The sequence below is a fragment of the Salarias fasciatus genome, chromosome 6, assembly GCF_902148845.1.
Source record: "Salarias fasciatus chromosome 6, fSalaFa1.1, whole genome shotgun sequence".
NCBI lineage: Eukaryota > Metazoa > Chordata > Actinopteri > Blenniiformes > Blenniidae > Salarias > Salarias fasciatus.
Window position 1 is genome coordinate 21,763,946 of NC_043750.1, and position 19,645 is coordinate 21,783,590.

The window sequence follows — 19,645 nt, forward strand, 5'->3', positions numbered from 1 at the left end:
GCGTTGTATTTTTACCTGAACATAAGACACAATGTGACGCTTTGAATAATTAGGATATTTGGTTGGGCAACAGAAAAGTAACTGCTGATCTTTTTTTTTGTTTGTTTCCTTCCTTCTCTCTTTGTCACTATTTAGACAACTTTCGGTCTGAAACAACCTGTTTTTATTTTTGGCTTTTACAAATCCAGGTTTCTGGAAACTGTCCTTTGAAAGCGTTTGTCCATGAAGCTTTTCTTTCAGCAGAGCTCAAAACACCAAAAAGTAGGATCGAGTGTTTGCAACTTGACACCAGTCACAATAGCTTGAATGGAAACAATGACAGTACAAAGACATCAGCTTGACTGCTCTGAACAGATCGCTCACAGAAAAATGAAGCAGACTGGAATTTTCTTCTGGACAAGCTACTTTTTCTAGTTTTAGATAACATGGCTTTGTCACTGTTTAACAATAATACTGTGTGTGTGTTTTAGTCAAGTGATAGTTGAACATATTACCAAAATTGCGAGCTTTTTTTTTTTTTTTTAAAGATATTTTGTATTTTTTAAGACAACAAATTTGAGTCTGTCAAACTGTAAAGGTGACAGAGCAATAAATCTAAGCAAATTATTATGACACAAATTGAAATTGTTTTTTTTCAGACAACAATCAAGTTTTAACTTTTTATCTACAATCAAACACGGGTGATTCAGATTAAATATATTTACTTTGTACTTTTGAAATATGCCTCACAGTCGTTCAACAGTTCTGCAATAAAGTTGTGCTGAATAAATACAAGATGGTGATGAAACGACTCTTGAAACACTTCAAGCTTAAATTCACCTGTTTAAACGTCACTCAGTTAAAAAAAAAAAAAAAAAAAAAAAAAAAAAGACAGAAAAACCTAAACCCCCTGTGTTGGAGTACAGAATTCAAAACAATAGAAAAATGTGTCACCGTCCAAATACCGCAGCGCATTTCTATTCTGAGCAGCGAACAAGAGCCACATCGAGTAAGCTACCACCCACTCTTACATGTGAGAGTAATTTTGAAAATAACTCTATAAATCATTTTTCTAGCTGTTGAATCACTGCGCTGCTATCCAGTGGATTTTGGAGGTTTGTTCTAAAACACAGTGACCAAGAATGTGAAAATGACGAGTCGGAAATCTATGAGTCACATCAGAGAAAACTATCAGATAATAATTGGTCAGCACTTTGTTGGTTGTAGAAATTTGCTGCTTGTCTGTTTCTTAATGATATATTATTTATGTCTTGTTTAATATCATCAAATCTCTCAGTTTAAACAAAACATAATCACAGACTGGGTGTAATGTCTGAATGTATATATTTAGGATGACAGTTTTAACTATCTGTCTACTAATTCAGCTAAAATCATCTGGTTTAAAAAATTCTTGCTTAAAAAAATAAATAAATTTGTAGCACAAATGGAGCATAAAACCATAATTGTAGCAGGTAAGCTAGGCTGAAGATAAAGGCCGACCCACAAAGGCTCTAACACACCTACTTTAATCTGTGTCAAAGCTTTTGGGCACATGAAGCTTCAATTCGAAAATTCCTTATTAGGTTTGACATAAAACCATAATTTGCTACCTAAGAAGAAAGCATCAAACTCAGTGAGAGTTTCACTCTCCATTTCTGGCCCCGATTTTATTACTGTTTGGAATTTTTGTTTGGCATGTTGAGGGAGTTACACAGAGAGGAATAGAGATTTGATCTGCCCTGTCATGAAAATAAGTCATCAGAAGGGGGAAAGATCCCAAATCTTTACATCCACCTGGGTCACAAACCACTTCATGAAATATATTATTTTACGATTCAATGTGATCCAGTCGTACCACTTTGCCAAACAGTCTGCAAATGCAGCATTTGTCAGTTTGCTTGAGCTCATCAGAGGTTTTGATAAATCTAAAGGTCTCAAATTAGGAGGCATTTCTAATATTCTCGTCATCAAGACGCAAATACTTCTCAGTATAATGCAGTCTGACGCAGTCCACGCCACTGCGCAATATGACCTCAATAATTAAATCATGTTACAAAACAATAAACTTTCAGATTAAATCCAGCAAAACTGCGCTTTATTATCTTCGTAAAAGCTGAACTTTTGGAAGATTGTTATAACAGCCGATATTAGATTGTGCAACTGGACCTAAAATGAAGTGTCTGGTGAGAATACACAATCACAGTGAGTCGCTCACAACGCTGCAGCGGACCGACGCACAACAACGAGCTTCCGTCAGCGCCGTTACTCCCGGGCCGTCTTTACCTGCGTGCCCGGTACTGATGTGGCTCTTCATGTCGCTCTCCTCCATGCAGACGTAGTCACAGACGCTGCAGCACAGGGAGAACATCCACTGCTCCTTGTCCACATGGAGCGACATGTGGCTGACAAACTGGGCATTGAGCTCCGTCTGGAAACCACACACATGGCAGCTGGACAGAGAACAGAGAGGAAAGAGGAGGACGGTGGTGAGAATGAGAGGAGGGAGACTGTCGGCTTTAGTGTTAGATTTTCCCTGCATAGGAAATGGAATAGCGCGGCTGCAGTCCTTTCACGAGATTATTTGAAATTAAACGCTGTGGTGATTAAGAAGTGGTGAGAATGACCTCTGTAGGCAATTTTCAGTGTAAAGCAATATTTTGGGAAGTGTTATTTGTTTGTTGCGGAGGCTTACGTGTAAAGAAAGGAAGTCGTATCAGTACGGTAAAATGAAAAATGACAATTCTAATCGATGGATTAGAATAAAAATAATCAATCCCAGGGAGAAATTCTCAAGTTTAAGCTCCTGATAGATCTGAATCTAACCGAGGGGTTTGGTCATGCATCAGTGGAGACTGCAGAAAGTTCAACAGAATCATCAATCCATATCCTGCCAGCCAATATTTTGATTTACTCACTTATGCATTGGGAGACATCTGAACAACTTTTTCAGAGCAACAAGTATCTTTTCCCAATGAAGAGTGAGTATTAAGTAAGTTTGTTGATAGCACTGTTTTATATGAGCACATTTAAGATAAGAGACTGCATGAATCACTTTAATTAAACGTTCTTTTATCCAGAAAGAGGCGCACTCTGATGACGTTTCCATGTTACGTACTTTCCCGGGACGCGTTTGCGACACATGGCTGTTCACACCACAGTGTCTATGCGCATATTCTAGGTGAATTAGTGTTTTCAAATTGAAGAAGATTAAGTTGGGTAAAGCAGAATCGATGATAAATTAATGGATTAAGTTAACTTAAAGTTTCAGTGTCACTGCAGACAAAGTCTTTTCAGAAATTGCATTCTGCCTACATAAAAACATCCTTGTTACAGATGCTCTCAAACACTGTGATTTGATGTACACATAAAATATTAACTAAATAATCTTTGTACTCACTCAGGTTGCAATCCTAAAGAATATGATTTTGACCAGACTCTACAAATGGAGTGTGATGCAGGAAAGCAGATATTCATTAAAGCTTCACATGCAATGTGTGACGACGTTATTAAGTATTGCGAAAAAAAACAAATGCTGAAGGCATATGATGTGACTGTCTTTGTGCTTTAGGAATCCTACTTAACAGTGCTCTTTTTGTATGTACATCATGAATGTCTGCAATGACAAATAAATGTCAGGAATCAGGATTGGGTCAAATCGTGGCCGTTTTCAGCTCCAGACCCTCAGGGTTGACGTGTGGGTTGCGTTTGATGAATACCTGTAGTAGTAGGGGCAGTTCTTGCGCTCGGCAGAGTCTGCAGTAACGGCGCTGACGATCTGCTCGGCGTCTGTGTTGACCAGCTTGACAGAGTGGATGGTCAGGTGCTGATTGAGGTTAGCCCTGCACTTGGCTGCGTAAGGACACAGGTGACACTTGTACTTCCTCTCCTCTGCAACAGAACACACACAGACAGAAGACCCGGGGTTACAGTAAACATTACCTCAGATGATAGTTCATTAAGGTGTGCTCAGCCTCTGAGCCTTTAAAGCAAGCTTAAACCTAATTACTTAATGCCTAACCCTGCTTCACCCTCACCTGACCTCAAGTGTAAACCTGATGCTGGGAAAAAGGAAAAAGGAGGAAGAAGAGGAAAAAAAAAAAAAAAAAACATCTCATGACATGAGACCAAATCAACTTTTCTGGAGGAAAGGGACAGGTTATTCCAGGCAGATGATGGTGAAAACATGAAGCACATATGAATAAAAATTCATCCTTATCTGTGAGACCTATAGAATCCCAAGCAAAAACCACATTTTCATTTCATCTGAAACAAATTAACATAACAACACATCGACTCTCTCGCTCGCTCCCCCTCAAACACATGCGCGCACACACACACGCACACCATTTGCCCCAAGGACATGAAGCCAGGCAACCTTTATGTCGCCGGGGAAACCAAAAAGACCATCACACTGACATATGCCCCTGCTTCTGCTCTCTGTGGTGTGGCCAAGCTGTTCACAGCCAACACTCTCAGATGGTGTGTGTGTGTGTGTGCGTGTCGTGTAGCATGCGCACGCAAAATGTGAGAGCATGTCCAATTGTGCGGGGGCATTTCGTACACAAGTCTTCATTTGTGCACTCGCTGATTTGCTCTGCTATCACAAGTAGGCCGCATTAATTTCCAATCCGTTTGCGTTAAATAAAATTGTAACGACAGGATGATTTTTTTTTTTTCCTTTCTCTTACTAATAAGGGGCGAGTGTCGGATTGTGCAACACTGTGATGGGGAAGAATGGATCAATCGGGAGCAAAGTGAGGCCAAGTTTGAAAACACAGTGTAATCAAGACACAAGGGAGTGAGAGAACCTCCTGTGTCTGAGAGTGTGAGGGAGAAAGTGAACGAGCAAACCAATCGGAGCAGCATCGGAATTACTGCTCTACGTGTGTGTGTGTGTGTGTGTGTGTGTGTGTGTGTCTCTTCTGTGAGACATCCTTCTAGCTGGGTAATTAGACGGGCAGTTTTCCCAGTGAGACTAATCATGGTAGTAATCTCTTTAAAGGAAGGGTAATCTAGTCTAGTCAACCTTATTTACTTACTGCGGGCTGCACAAACACGAGCAGGCATGTACAAACGCAGCCGCTAACGTCTGTACATTAACAACGAGATGCAAATGTACAAACTCAGGTGCAGCAGCAATTTGCACTAATGACTTCATGTGTCTAGTTTGTATGTGTGTGTGTGTGTGTGTGTTTCTTTACCTGTGTGTAGAGCCAGATGTCTAGAAAGGGTCTGCTGCCGGCCAAACACCTTGCCACAGACGGGACAGGGGAAGAGCTGTTCATTTAATCTCCACTGGGCAATCCCATTACCTGGCTCAACTTCGTCTTTTTCTGAGTCTGGAAAACACCCCAAGAAATATAGATGAATTAAAAAAAAAACTGACATACTCTCACAAAAACAAAACAAAAGGAGTTTATATGCAGATCTCCATGCTACATTGACAGATGAGGAAATGTTGCTGTTTTGCTTTTAATCAAACATTTCATGAGAAGCTTGTGGATGTGTTCCAGGTTTAAGGCTATTTAATGGCTACCTTCATCTCAGACAGAGATCGGAAATCAGAAATAACGAAAATGAATCAATTTCTGCCAGAAAATTAAATTGCTTTTATCGAGACGCTGAAAACATCAAACCGAACACCATTAAGAGGAGGCACTCCAGTGCAAACAAAACTCAATCAGGGTTACAAGACTTGGTCATGACTGAGACCAGTCAGGTCAACATCCACTTGCTTGCGGATTGTCCAGGATTGAGCCGACGTCCAAAATACATTTGGAATTTCTGTATAAATTCTCGAGACGACCACAGTTTAGAAACTGGCAACGCTCGCCACAAACTCCTAGCATCTGCAGCACGATGCCACACACATTGAAAAAGTGGAGCCTCAGCAGGGGGAGAGGGAAAAAAAACTGGCCATCTGGGGTTCTTTTTGTCAGGAAATGAGAGGATCTTGTCCGTTTCCAAGAATTTGCCCTCCTCCATTGATGATCTGCATCCTCTGCATGTCATCCCCCTGATTTTCGTGGTGTTGGCTGCCCTGCTGGCTGATTTCAGAGCGATCATTTAACTATCTGTAGTTTTCCTCTGCCTTATCTGCACTAAGAGAAGCAGACACTATCCATCCCTTTAAAACAACAATAAGACACATTCCCACTGTGACCTCCTACAGGTGAAGCCAAACTAGAAAGACACCCACAATATACTTAATCAGACTAAAATGTAAGTTGGTTTATTCGAATTGTTGTTCATTTTAGCCCCTTGAAAAGGAATTCTGGTTCGATCTAGTGGTGTAACAGAAGTGGCTGCCATCTGAAACCCTGTGCACACTTGAGGACATTTGGAAGTGGACTGGAGGGGGTCTCCATCCACTCCATTCAGTCCGGATGAAGAATTAATACAGCACCAGAGGTGAGTAAACAGACCAACAGGATGTGGCAGCATAAAAAAAAAAAAAAAAAAGACAACTGACAATCATCAGGGTGTGTGACGCATTTCATAAGAAATTCAAAGTATTCATCTCATGAGAGCAGTACCACCATAACAAACTCAGAAGTGTCTCAGGCTTGACGCAGATTTGTTTTCGGTTGAATCAAATATATGGACGAAGTACCATGGATCAGGATCAGGGGAAACCAGAAATAATAAAAAAAAAAAAAGCACAAAACAAATGCACATTTTAAGAACTTGGCTTATTTGTGATAATTATATGGCAGAATGTCACACAGCTATCAGATTCATTTACTTCTAAAACTGTTCAAATTCGTCTCACGGTTTGAGTCCTGGCTTCAGGGCTTTTCTGAGTGTCACCAGTGTGTTTCCTCTGGTTTCCTCCCACGAGCCAAAAACATGTGGCCGAGGTTAACTAGTGACTCCAAACTGCCCGTAGGTGTAAAAGTGTGTAATTATGTGTCTTGGATTTTTCCTGTGATGGACTGGCATCCGGGGCGTTGCCTGCCTTTATCGATATTCGGACGGGGTCGGCTCCGACACCCTCCGAGCCTCAAACTGGTCACCAGAATGAACAGAGCCTCAGTCGACTTCGTGATCCTGGTTCTCGGTGACCTGACGGAGGGACGATCCACCAGCTGGAGACAGTCGCTCGTGCTGGAACATGTGTGATCCTAGTCTTACAGTGGCAACTCCAGCTCACAGCTTTACAGGATCTGCCGCTAACATCCCGGTGCCAGATACCACAGCGCACCTTTAGCAGTCTCACAGAGTCCATGTGGGCTGCAGCTGTTTCAGCAACGCACGGCACCGGCAGCAGCAGCTGATGTGTTCTAGCTGAGCAGCCAACAGAAAGCAATACATTCTTTACTCTGCCGTTGAGACTTCACACCACATACCCTCTTACTGTAAAGGTTCCCAGAAAATTAAAGAATCATTTCTGATAAAGCGCCGCCAGTTTTAAACATTTACTGCTGGATGAAAAAAAGACAAATTCTCTTAGTTTTTTTTTTTTTTGTCAAGTAGCAGAACAACTGTTAGACTGAAAGCTAATTTGCTAACCTACAAGACTGAAACCTGTCTGCCACCATTTGACAGATGCTCCTCGTCTCGCCTGCGGGAGGAACGCCGTGTACAGTGAAAGCATTCTTAATGTCAACAGCAAGCACCAGTCCTTTGCTCTGCAGCCTGCAGCGTGAGAATCGCACTATAGCTCTACCTGCTGTACAGCACCCTTTCTCTTCACTAACCCCTGAATAAAAGAAATAACAAGAATGAGACGGAGTTTGTTTGAATGCCCTGATAGACTTCACACAATTGAGGTTGCGAGCTTTGAATTAAATCTCCCCACATGAATAGAGCGCAGAGCAATCACGAGGGTAGAAATATGTACTATTTTTCTCATTGTGTTGTACAACTCCTACAAACGCAGGCTACATTTTTTATTTATTGTCCATATTGTTCAGGGGACAGGCTACACAGGCTGTCCTTGGCCAAAGCTTTACATAAGTATGACATTAAAAAGAGAAAATGAGTTCTTCAGATTACGCCCAAGTATTTTTTTTTTTCTTAATGTTAATGAAGAGATGAAAAATGATGCTCCCTCTTCCCGCAAATTCCAAGTCGGAGTCCTCACAGATGGAAATCGGCATGCAGAAACTTCACAATTCTCATTTCAATGAAGTGAACAATAGCGAGAGACAACTGTTAGGCAAGGGAGTCCACACGACGTTCAGCCGCAAACTGTGTGTCTTTCTGTCACAATTTAACACTAAAGGTGCTTATAAAAAAAAAAAGAAATCACAGTTGTCCTATAAAATACAATGTGGCCGTCTGAAGAGGTATTTGTGGGGGTTTGAATACGAAGAATGTTTTCTGGCATTTGGGGGCAGGTTTTGTGGCAAGTGGTAAAGAACAGATGGTGGTGTGAAAGGACATTTTACTGCTGTTACACTGACTCACACAACCTGCAGCTTTATTTTTTTTTTCCTTCCCGAATCTGTCTCACATGTTTAACAGTCTCTCTGCCCTCTATAAGCAAGCTGGTGAATTCATGTTGTGTGTCTTTTGTTTACTCAGTTTATGTCAAATCATTTCCAAAACCCACAGATTTCTGAAGCTGTCAAACCGAGACAACATGTCCAGTTTCATTCAGGCACATATTAGTTACTTACAGATTTTAATATATTTTGCATTTCTGAGGGAAAAAAATAAACCCAAATCTCCTTTTCACTATATTTTCATTATTACTTGAATAGTTATCTAAAAAAATGAATTTTCAAGGTATAAACAAATACTGAAAATCCTAATCAGCAGCTCTACTTGCAACAAGAAACTCAAGTTTTATCTGGAGCTGAAATAATAAGTTACCTGATCAACAGACATTCACCAACTGTTTTGATCATTAATTATTAATGAGAATTTAGAAAAAAAATCTGCTGGTACAACATCCAGGTAATCTGAATCACAAAACAAGACACCCACATAAAGCTGCGCTCACACTGGAGGTACTTTTTAATCATAGTCTGAGCAGCAAAAATTGGATTTGTTTTTCAAGTCAGACACAGGCCGCTTCCACATGTAGTCCTGAATGGAACATGCATCAGATGTTACTCCAAGCGAGTCTGAAAGATCACGTCACATTTCATCCAACTTTTAAGTTGCTGAAGTGAAACAGTGTAACAACTCTGTGTCTGAGGAAGTGAGATACGCCAAGATTTAGTTCTATACAGAGGCAGGATCGGCACTTTGGTCATCATTTTGTTGGCTTTGATTGCACAATAACTTCAAGACTGATACACACACACGCTGATGTGTTGTATCCACCGGTCACATCTGGACTGCATACCGCTGACACCATGGTGTGTTGGCAGTTTTAATGTCAGATTAATTGGCATTAAACATTGAGACTAGCAGTGCGAGTGTTGTCTCAGAGACTCAAAGCTGTCAATAATCAATGCCTTTAACATTTTGTGATCATTCTCACACCAAACAGTTAACTGAGATACAGAGAAAAAAAATATTGGATTACTTCACAGGGAAAACAGCTGTTAGCTGCAGACCTTTTAATGTGTGAACTTCTTGCCACAGGTCTGTAAATCGCCCCTGCACGTGCATGAACGTCAGTAGACTGGTGTAACTGAGCACCTGCCTGTACACCAAGTGCATAATGAGAAAAAAGGCAGCGTGCCGCTTGTGGACACACAAAGTTCCACAGGTGACAGAGGAAAGACGTGTCCAGAAAGCTGAGTTACTGTGACCTGGCTGATCTCCAGGTCACGGCCTCTCTGACCTGATGCATTAGCAGGAATCTGGCTCAGTGGCCCTAAAATTAGACAGTGATGTTTCTCCAAAGTCACTGCTGCCCTTCTTATGGCATTCACAGATGAGACTTCACTTAAAAAAAGGAAAGAAAGAATTAACTTGTCCTGTCTCACACAAGAGAGACTAGTGGACAACTTGGTCAAACAGGGTGACAAGAAGCCGGACAGTGCGGGCTGAAGGCCACGACCTGGAAAACACACTGATGATTAAGCCAATTAGGGTGTGGTATGGGCCTTGAAGTGGTTAATGATTTAATTAGCGTTATTAGAGCAGAAGAGAGGGATGCAAACAAGAAATGAAGGATTGTGCTAAACCCCAGACTGGAGGGAGGAGACCGCGAACTCCTGAAGTCACAATGGAATCACACAAACTCCTACTCATTTATTCTCTCTCTCTGGCTTAAAGGGAAATACTCACACTTCTCAGCCTAATCTCAGCATGATAGTTGTTGGGCCTGAGCTCCTTTAGCAGCCATAATGACGAGCTTCCCTTTCTGCGACACAACCGAAGACGCTGCACTGCCAGTTATAACGGTGAACGTGTGGAGAAGAAGAAACATGAGATTTTTTTTGTCTTTTTAAATGCAGTTACGAGATTTGTGAGGCTGGAGTTTGTCACACATTGTATAGTCATTATAAACATTCATTGTTTGCACAGTAAACAGTTAAAACTGTGACTTTCTTCACATGAGAACACAAAGCTATATATTAGCTCACAATACATGTGGAACTCACGCAGTGCAAATCACATTAAGCTTTTTGTAACAACAGTGCAAACCATCAAAGCATAGCAATGATAAAGGGTCAAAATATATATCTTACGCCACTTTACAAACAGTAATTATTCACATATTCGTTTTTACAACAATAAAGTAAGAACAGTCCTCCACTGTTCAAAAGTAAAACGCAAATAAACTGATGTGGGATCGTCCTAAAGTAAACCCAGACGCACGCAAGAGGAACTTCAAACCCAACAAAGCCACCAAAACCAGTTCACCACAGTGCAGCTCCTTCCTTTATCTCCGAGGGCCGACTAAGAAAACACAGAAATGCATCGGGCTAGTCCACTGCGAACCAAAAACAACAAACACAAAAATACATTAAATCCTACCAGGTCCCAAACAATCTGAAATATGCATCTGAGAGGAAACGCAGAGTAAAAAAAAAAAAAAAAAAAAAAAAAAAAAAAGTGTGACGGCTTGTGCAGGAAAGGTGGTATGAAGTGACAGGAAAAGATAGTAGTTCACTGACCACTGAACTGCAAAGCTGTTTATAGAAAGTCGGCCTCGCTACAGCTGCAGCTAGAAATGCTTACCCGTGTTTGGATCGGAAGGTGATAAAAGAGGGAGGGAAAGAAAATGGAGACACATGGGGAATAAATGAAACAAGTGGAGATAGACACGGGGAAGGAGTGGAAAAATAGTAAAACAGTAAGGTAGTGTTGGGGGGGGGGGTGGATGGCAGAGGCTGGATGTGAAGCTTAAACACACAAGGGAAGAAGGGAGGGGGGGCTGGGCGAATTAACTTTCAGGACACTTTTGACACCCAGAAGCCAATCAGATTTTCATTAACTGGCAGAGGGACAGGCAAAGCTGGCACAAGCTAATTAACCTCTGGATCTCTCACTGCCAAAGGAACATGAAGGGAAGTTCTGGGATGCCAGAGAAGAGGGGAAGAGGGAGAGCAGGGGGGCGCCCCGGGCACAGCCTTCAGGTTGGGGAAATGCGTGAGAGTTCAGAAAGGCCAGATGAAGCTCCGAACAGTGTTGGAGTCCGTGTAAATGTAATGTGGAGATTTGCTTTGAGCCTCATTATACTTAAAAGTAACAGCTCAAACCACCTCTAAAATGCAGTGAATTATGTAGTACTGAATTGTAATGTTCAATTTATCTTTATTTTAAAATTTAAGATCAGATCCTGGCTCGATGACGCACTCAGAGGTGGCTGAACTAAAACAGCAACTAAAAGGCATCAGCGTCAGTGGTTTATCCACTCGTGCACCTACTACAGTCTGTAGTAGGTGCACAGATATACACTATGCTTTTATTCAGCATTTTTTTCCGTTGAGCCAGATTTTGCAAGAGAGTTTTTTGTAACCAAGTTTGAAAATCCTTTTAAATACTGAAATGGTTTACTTGGTTTTCAATAGAACTATATCATAACCACCAAACTAAACCTAAACTGCATTAAAAATGCTAGTTGGACAAAGTTCAAACATGTACAGATGCACAGGCTGTCGCGGTTATCAATCGAAAGGCTGCATGTTTCTTGCGACTGTCTGGTTGTTACAGCAGTATAATGGAGACACACTGATTCAGAGAAAAGATTATGCCTGCCTGATCACGATTTGGTGACCTACTCTTGTATAGTCAGTGAATATTCAGATAGGCATGTAATGACACTTTTTTTTTTCCTGTGGTGTGAGGATATGAGAACCCATACTTATTAGTGCGTTACAAAAAACTTCAGGCGTTAACTTCACTAAAGTGTTAACAGGCAGAGGGGATTAGCTGGAGTATGTGTTGTGTGTACACAGAGCATGTGTGTGCATAATGAGCATCTCTGCATAATCAATTATTTCTCAGAGCAACAGTGAGAATAACATGATGATTCTGATACTTTTCTTTGGAGACACTCGTCTATGAATGATGCAGTGATACCGACTGTTGGCAGTAAATTAGATCCCGGTTTTCTCCAACTCCCCAAGACTTTGATGATCTACTTTTTCCTTTCTTGTCTAAAATATCCTTCAACAACAAAAAAAGATCCTTGAACATTTAAAGATGATTTAGCGAACTCTCTCAAAAACGATCAGTGTTTCAAATGATCAAATTCAACAGTCAAAACTAGCCGCTGATTTATTTCCTGTCAACCATCGAATCAATTACTCGACTATTTATTGTAACTGGAAAAGAGACACAACGAGCAGATGATACCCGTCCAACTTTTGCCTGACCTACGACTGTTATTGATTTGTCCGTGTTCCTGTGCAATATCTCTGACTGTGTGTGTGTGTATGAGTGTGTGTGTGTGTGTGTGCGTGCGTGTGTGTGTCTTACCATGGAATGCTACCCTGGTAGAGGAGCTGGCCTCTGCGGGGGAAGTGCTCTTGGAGCGTGAGTTAAAGGGTGATTGTCTGAAGCACTCGTCCAGGAACGGACTGAAACAGAGACGGGAGAAACCACAGCGGCTCTTAGCAGCCTGTATATGCTAAAGAGCATGCTGGGTAGAGCTAGAAATCCAGTTTCTTACAGATCAATGGGATGATGATTGATTTGTGACACATGTACAGCAAATCCCGCCTCACCTGTTTATTCCCACCATGTTACTGTCTTTGTGGTTGTTGGCTTTGCTCACTTTTTCTGTGGAAACAAAACACAAACAAAAACAACAGTCATTAAGTTCATCATTTATATACGACCATATCTATTTTTTCATTACAACATCGACTCTAATCTGACTCCACCAAGTCAGTCTGGGGTCTTGTAATCACATATCAATATTTCAATAAAAATTAATAATGATTGAGACCCGACCATCACGTCTGAGCTGCTGGAGGCCACGAGAGGCTCCAGAACAACTGAATGTGAAGAACTTTTAGTCAAACTACTGTTTGGAAAATCAAAAGTAAAACATTTTCTTAAAGTTAACTGCAAGACAACAGATATTAACAAGTAAACTGTCAGTGTGGTTTCACTTTAGAATGATCTGAAAACTCCCCAAAGATGATCAGTGTCTGAAACAAAAGGCGGTGCAGATGTTGAACCCGAGTACAGGTGTGCCACGCTGGCAGTGAGTCTCTCCAGCGGCCCGGCCGGCCTGTGGGCCCAACAACACCAGTCTGAATGAAAAACCCAGATGACACATGTGAAGCTGGAGTATGGCTGCGCCCGTGCGTGCTAAATCTTTATAGAGCCACACATTAAAGTAGCACTATTTTCCCTTCATTCCCATAATTCTATGGAATGATCAAAGCTCCTCTCCATGAGGGAGATGGTCTATTCATCATCATTCTTGTATGTTGTGGATAATTGTGAATTTCTAAGTCATCTGCATACACTAACTCAGGTCTTCGGAACTTGCCAGTTCTAACTTGTAGTTTGCACAGGACATTTGCTTGCAACCCACATTCAGGCTGAATCTGACCAAAAAGTCAACTAGGTCGACCTAAATAGCGCCAGTGAGAATTTGTCTTGCAGGCCATGCGCTGTCACAATTCGTTGTCACTCTTCGGCCCCGTTTCCACCTGGCTCTGTGTGCCAGCAGTGAGCAAAGTAACGTTAAGGGGTTTACTGGATTCCGATCTGAAGCGGTTGGCCTGGTACGCATGATACGGACAACTGGAATCGGATCGCCCAAGGCGCATTCTAATTGCAGGTGGAAGCGGGGCCAATGATAAAAGCTGCGAAAAAGGGCAAGTAATCACCAAAAATTATTCACAATTACAAAATTTAATGTTTTTTAGGATAGAAATATTGAGATACATGCAATTCAATTCAATACATTTCATTTTAGTTATTCACATAAAATCAGTAGCGCCGACTCTCATATATCAATGAATAAAATCTGGCATTCTGGAAGAAAGCATGGAATTTTTGTGACCCCCCCACGATCAAAGTCGTCCATCCATGCTTTAAGGCCACTCATTGAAATGTGTTGTTTAAAGATATTTTAAGAGTTGGCAATGATTTATTTTTGCGATTAATTCAAATATTTTTTTTTAATCAGTGTCTTAAGTGGCATTATAGGTCATATATTTACAATGAAATCTATTGGAAATTGTAAACCTGACCCAAATCAGACATACTTTACCATCGACAGTACATACTTTGGGATTCATTTCTCACTTCCTCTATAAAAAAAATGTGTGATGCCTTGTACACTATTGAGTGCCACTGCCTAATCAATATAATGTGACTGTCATTTGCAAAAAGCCTTCCATAAAGATGAATTACAACATACAGTGGCATATGTTTAAAAATTGATGTGCTGTCTTATACCAGTTTTATGAGCATAGCCCAAATGATCAAATGTGCTGTCAGATTTTTACAAGTTTTTCTAAAACTGTTCGCATTAGAGGGCAAAAGTATTAATCAGCCCGTCTGTCAGAGGGGATGCTTTGCCAATGCAGAAGAACCGAAACAACAGTGTTTGTGTTACGAGAAGCTACGCAGAGGTGTAATGCGTGGTCATCATTTTCACCAACTCCTGAAATCCATCACAAGCAGCATCCATCTCAATGTTTGGAGCAGCTGTTTATTTTTTTCTGTGACTGACGCCACTCAGGTCAGAAGAAAAAGGACAGAAATCTACCAAATATGATCACTTGCTTGATTTAAAGACTTCATGCAGAATATTAGGAGCCACTTCAAGCCAACCACTAAAAATACTTCTGAAATGTATTGAACCACTGCCGCTGGAAAACTTGTCTGGAAAAGGCCTTTTCGTTTGATGATGCACATACTTCAATAATAGGCTCAGTGAGGTGTTTTTGAGCACAATCAACATTTTGGCTGAAATGTTTTTACCACCACAACATACTGTATGTTCAGTCAAATATTTCAGTGGATATACTGGAAATCATTACTTTAAACTTTATATTTAACCTGAAGAAAATGTTTTTTATTCTCAAAAATATTGAAACGTTTGTGTCGACTTTTGTCCCTTTTACCACACGGCCAACAATGCGATCTAAAAGCTTTATGAGTTGAAGCAGACCCTCGACGGGTGTCATGTCATGTTATTTATGTTGACATTAGAAGAGGCTGTGTGCCTCTTCTCCAGAATACAGAGCCTAGAACAGGGGTCTGCAACCTTGATGACCAAAAGAGGCTTTTTAGTGACTTTCCGTCAAGTCAAGTTGTTCTGCGGCCATAAAGCACATTTAACCTTTAAAATGAGGCGAATGCAGCTCATGAAGTTTCATACTTGATTTTGATGCACAAACAGAAACTATATCTAAAGATGCATTCATGACGTTTTCACTACAGTTCAGAATAGTCAACATTTTATTACACTGAAGCTAGTTTTATACCCGATTTTAACAGTTTTGTTCCTCTTTTCAAGTTTTTTTTGTTGACAGTTTTGACATTTTTAACTGTTTTAGCCATTTTATCTCTTTTTAAACAGTTTTGTATGTTTTTTTCCCTGCCATATTTCATTTTCTTATGTTAGATATTGTAGACACATCAAGTTTTTTAAGCTGTTCTATTATTTTTCCCCCATGTCTTGTGGTTTTAGCTATTTTTCCCCAATTTTAGTCACACCTTTTTTTGAATCCCTCTTGAACCAAGAGTAACGAATCATATAAAAATTTTAAAATAAGTTAAATGTTTATTCATGTATCATGTCTTGAAGGCTTCATGGAGCCGCTACAGAGGGACTAAAGAGCCACATGTGGCTCCAGAGCCACAGGTTGAAGACCCTAGGTCTAGAAAAAAAAAATTCCATTGAAAAACTAGTATAATGTGTTTTTTTGGAGGGGAGGGTTAACAACATAATGGACCTTTTTGTCACTTGAGGCGTCCGTACTTGCCCAAATGTACAGAGGAAGACCACTAACACCGACTTCTAAAGCCGCTCTCATGTTGAACTGGTGAAAGGCTGGTTTCAGTCTGTCCCTGGTGGGTGTGGGGTTTGTGATAAAGTGTTCAATCGGCACGGGCAGCAGGGTCAGCTGACTGGTTGATCTTCTGCAGTCAGACTCTGATTGGCAGCTACATGAGCAGCGGACACGGTAAACAGTGACCCGGCTCGATCACGCCGGATCATTATAATGTGTACATCTCCTGTGATTTGGTCGTATATTGTGAAATCTGTGATGTGTCACTGGGTCACAGGCTCCTTCTCTTTAAAAACTGGTTCAACTGTTCAGTTTCAGTGTGAAAATGGAAAAAATGAATAAATACATTTAAATACCACAGAAATTCAGGTTTGGATGACATGAATTACTTCATCAATGCAGCTAATGTGACGAGGTAAAAGTGACAGAAGAGTTGATGAGGATATTGACAAAACGAAACATTTGCTGCCTACCTGCAGCCCACCCTGTTGATGAGAACTGTTCTATTAATCTACAAGCTGATGAGGCAACCATCTTCATATTAGTTCACTAAAAAAAACTATTTTACTTTGGACTCTTGTATAAAATACACTGAATAATGTCTTTATATGTCTCACTCTGAAATGAACTTAAAAATAAATGTTAAATGGAAAATAGCTATATTTTAACATCAGATGAAAGCACGTTTTGACTGAACACATGATTTAACTTCTAATACAAAGCAGAAAGAGCTCTGTGTTTCCCAAAAGGTACTGCTGTTATTGAGGTTTCCACAACTTCACAATCTTGCCAAATAACTGCGAGTGATTTGAAAGTGGTAAGTAAAGCAAGAATTGTAAAATCAGCCACTACCTGCCCAGCTAATGTGAGCACAGATCATGGGTTTTTATGCATTCAGTAGTAAAGAGCACTATACAAAATGTCTGAGGATTGAGCCATATGTGTGAGTTTCAAGGCGATGTACTGAAGTGAATTTCAAAGCTGCAATCATCTCAGTGTTCAGAGCGACCTTGCTACTGATGTGTCTCTGAGGTCCTACTGCTCTGGGTAATTCATATTGATTGCTCATTGTGTGACAGCAGCCCACTCTGTTCCAGTCCCCCTCACATTCAAATCCACTTCTAAGGGGGCAGTTGCGGCTGTTGCCAGGCTAGCGATGCCCTGGCCTCCCTGGGTGGGCAATACTGTGCGCCCTCGCCGCCCTCGCTGCCCTCCTTATCCTGCGTAGCTGCACCCCGCTTTTCTTAGCTGCAGCCCACCACCACTACCGCCCGCCCTGCCCAAAACACCCCACTCCGTCACACTGCTCGCCAAGGACAGAGGTCTCTTTCCACGTTGCCATGGAGATGCCGCACGGGAGAAATGTAAAGGGAGGGAGGAGGGGAAGGAGGGGAAGTGCAGGGAGGGGGGGGGGGGGGGGGGGGGGGGGGGGGGAGAGCGTGTGCAGCCAAGTGTGCTTGAGCCGGCATGTCTGAAAACGAGTCGAGGGAGAGAGAGAGAGAGAGAGAGAGAGAGAGAGAGAGAGAGAGAATGGGAGGGGGGGGGGCATTTGTGCAGACACCACTCCCCAAGGGGCCTTGTGTGAGTGTGTAAAGGTGTGCATGCAAGACTGTGTGGGAAAGAAAGATTGTCAATGTGTGAATTTGTGAATATGTGTGACAGCAAGACGAGGGGAAGAAGGAAAAAAAAAGACATTTTTACGCACGCTTGTTTTTCTATATGGCATTTGAGCAAAGCAATCAGATGCTGGATGGAGCTGGGGTCATTAACCAGGACTACGAGCCTGACCCCACACACACACACACACACGCGCACACGCACACACCTTTTCTCCAGGGGCCGATGGATACACCTCAAAGCTCCGTCTTAATCTAGCAATACAAACAGCTGTCGGCTGCTTCAATGTCACTTTCATGGCCGTACAGGTAAAAAGTGAGATGTCATTACATGGTATATATCCTTGACTTTACTACAGAGCCACCAGAGGATGCGAATGGAAACATGTAGGTTTTATAGTCAAGTATCACAAACTGTCCAAGGTTTACATTGTAGTGCTGTGGGGGAGGTAACAAAAAAAAAAAAAAAAAAAAAAAAAAAAAAAAAAAAACTTGACACTCCGCTGTGTGAGAAGGTGTTGTGGATTTGCAGTGAGTGACAGTTGGTGTGTGTGGCCGCGAGGAACGTACCTGACAATTTGAACAATAGTTCAGAGGCCATTTTGACCGATATGTCTTGAGAGAAGAGATCTTTCTGGGGGCAGGCCAATGTCTCGGGCAGGTTACTCATTGGCTCGCTCTTCTCACTTGCCCCTAAAGTGCTGAAGGCCAGCAGGTGGGAGGCAGGTGGGGTGAGTTCTGCAGGGGGTGGATCCACCTCCATGGGCTCTGCCTTTACTTTCACCTTCTGGAACTGGGCATCTTTGTTGTTCTCTGCAGGAAGCAATTCAAGAAAAGGACAATTACTGTTTAGAGTTTCACCAAAGAGACCAAACCAGTTCCCAGTCATCACATCCAGAACTGCAACATTACACATTAATTATTTGACAGATGTACGTATCAGGGGCTTTCCTGATCAAATTTTTAAAAAGTTAATTTGTGGCATCTCCCCTCTTCTCATATCTTTACTCATCAATTTGTATAGTAAAATAAACTTCAATTAAATCCTTTCATTTATTTTTTAATTTGATAATTCAAAAGGTCAATCAGGCAAATTATTTTTGGTGAAACTGAATCAGATCATTCCTCATCTACCCGAGAATCCTAATTAAAACACTTAACGATGCCAATGTCTAATTTTTACTTTCTCTTCAAAAAGATCTTAAACCCAGTAATTGTACTTCAAATCTTTTCCACTGAAACTTGTTTACTTCTTACACTCATCACTCCATATGAACACTGCTGACTGTGTGGACTGCACATTGTTTTTTTACTGAATGAAGACTATAAATTTATTTTTTTGTATCACTCAGCTCAGTTTATTTGGATATTAAGAAAAACAAAGATAAATTATGGCCACATAAAAAGTGTAAAAGAAGTGTGTTGAATCTACTTTCTAATGTCTGACAAAAGAATCAAATTTAAAACTGACCGCTCTATTTAGGACAGACATGCACAAGAACAGCATTCATGATAAATCCACACAGTTTTCATAAATATCTGAATTGCAGTTATCACTTATCAGTATTAGATTACACGGGCTTCATGGAGGAAAATATGTTGAAATTTGAAAGCACCAACTCCTACGAACCGCTCGTGACAGAATGATTAGAGGGGTTTTTATCTGAGGTGCTTCTCTCTTACATTTACAAGTCACACACTCAACGAAAAGACATA

The 19,645-nt window shown here is 41.1% G+C and overlaps 1 protein-coding gene across 1 annotated transcript in view; it reads right to left on the minus strand.

The window, feature by feature from the left end:
* The window catches only part of znf827 (zinc finger protein 827), a 78,935-nt gene that overhangs the window by 12,538 nt on the left and 46,752 nt on the right, over positions 1 to 19,645 (minus strand). Inside the window, exons 6-11 of the mRNA XM_030092860.1 lie at positions 18,500 to 18,742; positions 13,059 to 13,113; positions 12,811 to 12,911; positions 5,181 to 5,318; positions 3,696 to 3,867; positions 2,263 to 2,429 (exon numbers count right to left, since the gene is read on the minus strand). Of these exons, the coding sequence (XP_029948720.1) occupies positions 2,263 to 2,429; positions 3,696 to 3,867; positions 5,181 to 5,318; positions 12,811 to 12,911; positions 13,059 to 13,113; positions 18,500 to 18,742 (876 nt within the window). The remainder of the gene's footprint in view (positions 1 to 2,262; positions 2,430 to 3,695; positions 3,868 to 5,180; positions 5,319 to 12,810; positions 12,912 to 13,058; positions 13,114 to 18,499; positions 18,743 to 19,645) is intronic.